Source organism: Cyprinodon variegatus, unplaced genomic scaffold (genome assembly GCF_000732505.1).
Source record: "Cyprinodon variegatus isolate N-32 unplaced genomic scaffold, C_variegatus-1.0 Scaffold971, whole genome shotgun sequence".
Lineage (NCBI taxonomy): Eukaryota > Metazoa > Chordata > Actinopteri > Cyprinodontiformes > Cyprinodontidae > Cyprinodon > Cyprinodon variegatus.
In genome coordinates this window covers 56,627-64,846 of record NW_015151424.1, presented here as the reverse complement: position 1 = coordinate 64,846, position 8,220 = coordinate 56,627, and the positions used below count along the sequence as shown (strand labels likewise).

General features: G+C 36.0%; 1 protein-coding gene across 1 annotated transcript in view; it reads right to left on the bottom strand.

The window, feature by feature from the left end:
- The window catches only part of slain1 (SLAIN motif family member 1), a 20,813-nt gene extending 13,686 nt beyond the window's left edge, over positions 1 to 7,127 (bottom strand). The window contains exons 1-2 of the mRNA XM_015398904.1: positions 6,576 to 7,127; positions 1,703 to 1,839 (exon numbers count right to left, since the gene is read on the bottom strand). Of these exons, the coding sequence (XP_015254390.1) occupies positions 1,703 to 1,839; positions 6,576 to 7,009 (571 nt within the window). The 5' untranslated portion in view covers positions 7,010 to 7,127. The remainder of the gene's footprint in view (positions 1 to 1,702; positions 1,840 to 6,575) is intronic.
- Between the last annotated feature and the right edge of the window lie 1,093 nt (positions 7,128 to 8,220).

Here is an 8,220-nt window from a genome sequence, read left to right as displayed (position 1 = left end):
CTGCACGCAAAATTGGATCTTGATAAATCCGGCCCTATGGGTATTGTTGCCAGGCTAGAGATTTTTTTGATTTTTTTTAAACAATATTATGAGAATAAAGTCATACAATTACAAGAATAAAGTTATAAAATTACAAGAATAAACTCGCATAAAGTAATTTTAAGACTTTATTCTCTAATCAAAAAAAATTAATCTCTAGCCTGGTCCTAATACTTTGTTGTACTATACAGATTTAAAACTTGATTTAAAAAAAGAGTTTAAAAAATAAATTTTTTTCATTGGCATTCAGAAAACTAGACAATATTTGACATACTTGGTAAAAATTGGAGCAGAGCTGAAATGACCAGTGGTTATGCAGACATTTTTTGCTCTCTTTTAACCTCCCTCAGCAGTCTCCTCATTGCTCTAGTCCTAGCAGACTGAATCATTGGGGTAGAGGCATAGGAAAAGTTTGGGTGAGAAGCTAATTTTTTGTTACTATTTTGTGACCTGAAATGATCAGCAAACATCTGCCTTACTCAAAGAAGACCCAAAGAAAACAGGGACTCTGAGACACACCATTTTTGTACAACACAATACCACAGTTCTATTTAAGGTTTCCTAAATGCTTGAATAAACTCAGAAAAACATCAAGATTAAACGGAAGACAAATATTGTAGTAGATTTAGTTATGCTGAGTAAATGTGCTGAAATTAAAGGCAGGATTTAATTTAAGTGTTGGAATCTAGAATTAAAGATGATTTTAATTATTTCTAAGGTTCTTTACACATAATAATCAGAGGTCCCACTAATTATGAAGGGCACCCCATCTGCACTTAAAGTGTACTATTTTTCATAAAGCCAGATTCTAAAATATTTTACTTTTACCCAGCAGTCCAAAAAAGTAAAACAATTTACAGTAATAAACAAACCACTGGACTTTGTTTTCCAAGTTCGAAGACGTTTTGCTTCCCATCCAGGAAGCTTTTTCAATTCAGAATGTATGGATTAGCATTGAGTTCCAAGCTTTATAGAATAGCCCAACAAAGCCTGTTATGGCTTAAAAAGCATAACATTGAACCGGAATAACAGGTCCACCCCTTAGTGGTGGGGAATCGTTGGTGATTCTCTGGAAGAATCTTCACCCAGCAGACAATGTTTCATCATTAGGAGCAAGTTGAGATCTTTATTTTTAGTATGCTTAAGACATGGGGAAAAGACAATTACTATCAGAAATTGGGATCTTAATGCTGTTAAAAATAGAACAGCCAAAGACAAGGGATGCCTCTGGTTTTCTATTCTCAATTACCCTTTTTCCTAATTTCTTCCTAATTTTACAAGAGGGATTTCTGCCTGTACATTTGAAAAAAAAAAAGGCTGAACAGTCTTAAATGACTCTTACTCAGGTACAAATACACCAAAGTTTCAGTTATTAAAAAGTAATTTTATATCGGGGAGGAAGAGACAAAAAAAAAAAAAATTGTATTACAATCTTCCTTTCCGTTGTTTAAATTCTAACAATAAATATCTGCAATTTAAAGGTAGAACATACCTATAAAAATAAAAATACTTTTTATTATAATGCACAGAGTTGTGATTAAAGAAGAGAACCATGGTTAAATAAATTTTCCAAATTTTTCCTCACAAAGTGATAGCCAAGTAAAGGTGTCTAAATTGTGATGGTGGATGAATCCTGTTAATCTGAGTAATAAGTACACTGTACCTTGGTCCAGTCTGTGACAGAGCGTCATCTTAGCCAGCGCCACCTCAGGCCCAGGGTGGTCCAGGACCTGCCTGCACCACTGAAGAGGGCTGAGCATGCTTTCACTGGGTGGCTTGGCTCTGGGACTCACATACAGCCTGAGACACAGAAGCACTGAAGTCATATTCTGCAGCCTTGATTCAAAACCAGAATGATCAGTGAGAGTTTAATGGATCTTTAAAAAGTGTCAGAGGGTGTATGTTAAATTCAAAACATTTTGGACAGGCTGCATAAGCTAAACCACAGTTATAGAATTGAAATTATGACTCAATCAGTGAAACTTATAAGGCAAAACATATACAGTATATATCGGTAGCGTTAACGTGCAATATTCATTTAAACTGCTCTCTGCTCTTTTCCCATAGGAGAATGATTGATCAGAAATACATATCTGGAGACAATCTGAAACAATCAGTTTAATCGCGATTAATCGATTATTGAAATAATTGTCAACTAACTCAGTAATCGATTTAATGTTAAGAGGAGCATAGAGACTCTAAAATATGCCTTTAGCTGACGGAGCAAACTACTTAGAGCAATAACTATGCCATAATTGTGAAAATATATATAAATACTTTACATTTGAGATAAAAAGAAAAACATTTCCATCTGTCAATATCTATTTAGAACTCCACTAATAGAAAGTTCACCCGGTTTAATTCTGTAGAAAATCTTCTTTGATAAAACCTTTCACTATCCAATTATTAATCAACTAATAGGACAAATAATCAAAAGATTATTACATTGGCAAAATATTCTTTAGTTGCAGCCCTAATCTGGACTGAGCTAAAGTGAATCTTCAAAGCCAGAAAACCCCTGTACTGGCTGTCAAGCACAGGGTGGATGAATTATGCTGGGGGTCTCCTTTACTACAGTTAGGACTTTCTACAGAATATGTAACTTTACCATGAATCCTTAGCTTTGCTGTTAATCACAGAAGACAATGATTTATTGTCATGATCTTGGCACTAATGGCTGGCTTAATTACTCACTCCATTCACCCATCCAACCCTGCCCAGTTGCTCATTAACTTTCATCTGATCCACCTGCTGCTGCCTCTATTTAAGGCGCTTGCATCCAGTCATCAGAGCTAGATTGTTCTTGTTCTCTCTAGCCATTGGTGAGAGTGTTTTTAGAGTTGCTTGGTGTTTCTGATTTTCTGATTCTGACCTGTTCTCATCTGAATGGTTTGCCTGAAATGTATTGGGACTTCTGGACCTCTGAGCTGCCTGTTCTGATCTGTTTGCCTGACCTGGCTTCGGACTCCCGCATGTTCTCCACATCTGGAATACTCTGGGCTGCGTCCGCTGCATCTTGTTGGCAGCAGACCGGCTGGATCCTACCTTGTTCTCTGGGCACGGACTGAACTGTTAAACCAGGTTAGCGACTCACATGGAGAATCATCCTCCGTCAGATTATCATTGTTGCTAACATGTGTTTCTCTCCTGCAGAGTTCCCTGTGATAGAAGCTCTAGCCACTGCTACTCCGGTCCACTGGTTCTAAATAAACACTTTTTGAAAAATTCCACTGTCTTTGTCCTTGAATACAGGGTTCTCTGTTCTGAATCGTTACATTTATAACATGTATCATAACGACTAGGGATGCACGATATTGGGATTTTGGCCGAATCCGATATGCCGATATTTTAAAACTCATGTAGCCAATAATCGATATCGATACTGATGTTAAAGCTGGACAAAAATAAGTAGTCATTGAAAATAGCAGTTTTGTTATCCATTTCTGACACTTTGAAAAATAATAGACTCAAATATATTTTAATATGCTGATATCAAATTGATTTTTAAAAACGCGGTATCAATCTATTTTACTTTCAAAATCTTGTGAAATTTCATTGTTCTGTTACAAACTCTTGTGATATTTTGCAAATTCTTGTGAGATTTTGTTAGTAAAATAGATCAATACCGCATCAATATATCAACATATAAAAAAATGGCAAAATTTCGTGAATTTTCGGAGGATTTCGTAGCAGAACGATGACATATAGCAATATTTCATTAGTAAAAGAGATTGATATGGTGTTTTTAAATTGCAATATATCAGCATATGAAGATATTGTGATGTTTTAATGTATCAGTATTTTTTCCCTCATCTTTAGAAAAAAGAAGTTTTTGAGGAAGAAGTAGTATTTTTATTTTTTTTTTTTAGACTTTAGAAACTCAGAAGCTGATCAAATATCGGGTTAAATATCGGTGGGGTGGCCGATGTCCGATATTCAGTTTTCAGGCCGATACCGATAGGGGGCCGATTATATCGTGCATCCCTAATAACGACTTAGGTCAAACATCTTAACAACTCACAGCTGCCAATGAAGAACATGCAGAGAAGAAGTAAACCTGCAAACATGAGAACGATTCTACTTTTAAACCCACCCCTTAGAAATAAGAGTTTAAATACATTCATTGAAGCCTTGGTATGCAATCATGCTAATAAAGAGTCTTTGCTGCTTCTTACCTAAGCTCCCAAATAGTAATATATGAAATCCAAAAATAAAACTTATTTATCATTATTTGACTTTTCAATAGAAATGTTGCTGTTTTCTATTTAACTCTGTAAGCCTTATTTAGTGAAAACAAGTAACATGTCTCATTTTCTGCATAGAATTACACCTACACATGATAGAGGGCTAAAATAAAACTGGGATCTATTCCTGGACGATTCAAGTTAAAGAACATAAAAAGGACAAGAGTGACCTTAAATTCAACAACTAGGCCAGAGTGTTAGAGAGATTTTAAGGTCAGCTTGTCGTGTTAGATGGAAAAAGGATACACCAGGGTAGGAGAACAGCTTTGCAATAAGCTGCATGCTACATCCTCCACCTCCTCACATCGAATGCATAAAGCAGCTTCAGTAGTCAGCATGTCAGTGTGAGAGCAACCCAAGTCAACAGCTACTGTGCGTTACGCTAGTTCAGCCTGGGGCTGAGCAGCGCACACAAAGCCGAGCTGTTTGATCATAGACTGAAGGAGGTCATTGTTTCTAAATTCATCCCAGAACATATGCTGCTCCGAACATCCAAAGATTCTGATCTATTATATTGTTTTTCTTCCTTAAGAAAAAAAAGTCCACAAGTATTCAATATGACAGAGTTTAACATGAGAAGAATAAACACCATAATCAAAGCAGATACAACTTTTCACAAGACCTTTTTCCACCCATCAGCAACCAGTCTTTAATAAATCCTGCAAGCTTTTCTTGGCTTGCTACTTTTTTTTTTTTATCAAACTAGAGAGATAGAAATAAGTTCTTCTAATTCAAATTAATAACTAGAACTTAACATAACAGGTTTAGGAGCTTATTTAGTGTAAATTAGTCATAAAGAAATACTTCATTTTCTAACTTTCTGTACAGAAAAACAGAATGTTTTACATTAATTTATTTGATTTATTTGTACAGCTTCACATTATAGAATAGAATAGAATAGAATAGAATAGAATAGAATAGAATAGAATAGAATAGAATAGAATAGAATATTAAATCCCTTTATTGTACCAAAATGGGGGAAATTCTGGTGTTTACAGCAGCAAAAGATTATAGAAAAAACACAATTGTGGAGCTTAGAAAAAGGCATAAGAATAACATAATAGTGAAGAGCTAAAAGATAGACAATAAATAATACTGCAAAGTGTTTTAACAATGTTAAACTGTGCACCTGGACATTAAATAACCAGTACACAGCTATAGACATAGCTGTATATTATATTATAGCTGTTAACATAAAAGATGCAGGGATCAGATCCTTATTTCCCTTGTAACTGATTTTTTGTTATCTTTGCCAATCTTTCTTAAAAACTGTAAAACATAGAAGAGTGAAAAGCTGTTGTAGAACTTTAGGTGATTGTAGTAGGGTTTAATCTACCAAATGAAAGGATAGCAGTCATTAGGCTACTGTCTCCACTTATGTTTTAAATTACTAATTTTAAATTTTTTTTAAAATATGATGCATTTCTTAACACAAAATGTGGGGATTTGCTTCGATTAATCCATTTAAAGGTCAAAAACGAATAAAAATCCACCGGATTTATGGTATCCTTCACCACCATAAGGGTAAACTGACTAATTCATATTTTGGACCACTGCATCTCTAGACATTACCATCAAATTTAATCATTGTAATTTGGATAATTGTTCTATATTTGAAAAAACAGTAAACTTTTTTAAAATTTTCCATTTAGAAAACTTTCAATTCAATTCAGTTTATTTCTATAGCACCAATTCACAACACATCTCATCTCAAGGCACTTTACAGTTCACCAGATCATTACCGGTAAGTCAAATTGATTCAAAGTTTTCTATCTAAGGAAAACCGGTTGATTGCATCAACTCATTGACTGGAATGCAATCCCTCACACTAAGCATGCTTGTAGCGACAGTGGAGAGGAAAAACTCCCTTTTAACAGGAAAAAAACTCCAGCAGAACCAGGCAGAACTTTCACATTGATATAAAAGTCTGCTTACAATAATCACAAGCCTAAAGTATGTATTGCTCTATGAAATATTCAGATGGAGCTTTAATGCATTATATATAATAAAACTCTGGCTTTTTAACTGTGTTTTGGTCAATGATGTAACTATTGGTGATGTTTGGCATTCTTAAATCTAAATAAACAAAGATCACATGTAAAGCTCTATTCTTGGGTGTCTTTATTCTTGACATATATCTTCGGCGTTTGCTTTTAATGAAATGTTCTTTAAGATTTCTTCATTTTTCTGCATGTTGGATGATCTTAAATACATGTTTTGCTTAACAAACATGTTTTTGCTTAGAAATCTTACTCAGCCTTTTTTTTTTATGAACAAAAACACGGTGGTTACCAGCTATCGGGCTCTCCAACAGGGAGCACGGTGTTCAGGTCCAAAACATCCACCTCATCCAGCACCGTGGCGGAGGCGCCACTGTCCTCCACGGGGGCGTCAGGAGACGCGCAGCTCGGCTGAAAATAAGCGAACGGCTCTCCCGGCGGTCCCCGTGGCGTGGAGAAACACGGGTGACTCGAAACGTCATATTTGGAAGAGAAAGCGTCAGCCAGACACGCCGTGGCCCCATGCAGACAGGACAGCGGGCTCTGGAGATGAGGGCCCACGGCGCAATTGTTTCCAGCGCTCGCTCTGCTCCGCAATTGTTCGTTTTGCTTCTCCAATTTTCGGACCAGCTCCTGGAGCTTCAGCACCTCCAGCTCCGCGTTGGCGATTTTATTGTTGCCGTTGACGTCCGCCATCCTGTGGGGGTTCAGCACCTCTGCTTCCATTGGATAAGAAGCACATTTAGAGGAGTAGAAAGCACGGCCTGTCTGCAGAGAGTCCCTTTCTATTCAGAGAGGGTGTCCAGATCCCCCCCTTAAAGCTACTACAGACAGACAGTGATGCTGCTGCTGCTGCTGCTGCTGCTGCTGCTGGGATGACTGCACAGCCTGCATCCCATTGGTCCGCAGCTTGGAGCTAAATTCCCATCACACCACTGAGGGAGAGATTATTATAGACGCTCTAAACATGTTCAAAACCAAAGCTGTGTGCATTAAAGTTGCAAATTTCTCCCTATTTCTATTAATATTTACATTTTACTCTGGAAAATAAACATATACTTTTTGTGAAAAATGGTGAAAATGGTGGCTATATCACAGCTATAAGATCTTAATTTTAATCCTGTTTTCAAGGGAAATGCTATTGTACCAAAATTTTGTACTGATACTGTACTTGTCCCTACCAACAATTAGATGTGAAGAACATGCTTATAGTTTACAATACAGCATTGTTGCAGCAGTAGAGGACTTCTGCATGGAAAAGGCTGACAGACAAAAACCTTTTTTATCTAAAATGCAAAATGTTTATATATATTTTTTTTTTTACAATTTTGGTATAATTCCTGCTCTAAGTGGGTCACACTGTGAGCTAAAGACATGTTTTAGCGTCTATACTCCAGTTAACGATTAATCGATTACTAAATTTGTTGACATTATTAAAATAATCGATTATTCTTATTAATTGTTTCAGCCCTAGATAAAATACACGAAATGGGTTAAACAGAATAACTACAGCCTAGATGTACAACTTGTAGATTGAAGTTAATGTTCTAAATGCTCAGTGTCAGTTCCACTTCTAGTTCCCATGCTCATGTAAATAAAATAAATTAATTTGGCATCCCTTGAATCTATTATTTTGCTTTATTTAATGATACAAAGAGAACATTTAAAAGATAAGAGTGGGTTTTACCTCTGTTTACCTCTGCACAATTCTATACATTCAAAAGAAAATACAGGATAAATCCACATATAACAGACATATTTAGACTATATTTGGTTAAATAGGCACAGATTTACCTACTGTCTTAGTTGCTGGTAATTTGGAGTGGAAAATAGTCCTAATTCTACGTTCATTAGAGCCGATGATGCTTCAAACATTGAAAAACAGCATCTAGTGTGTGTAGTGCTTATAACATTTGTATAAATGTAGCAAGAAATGC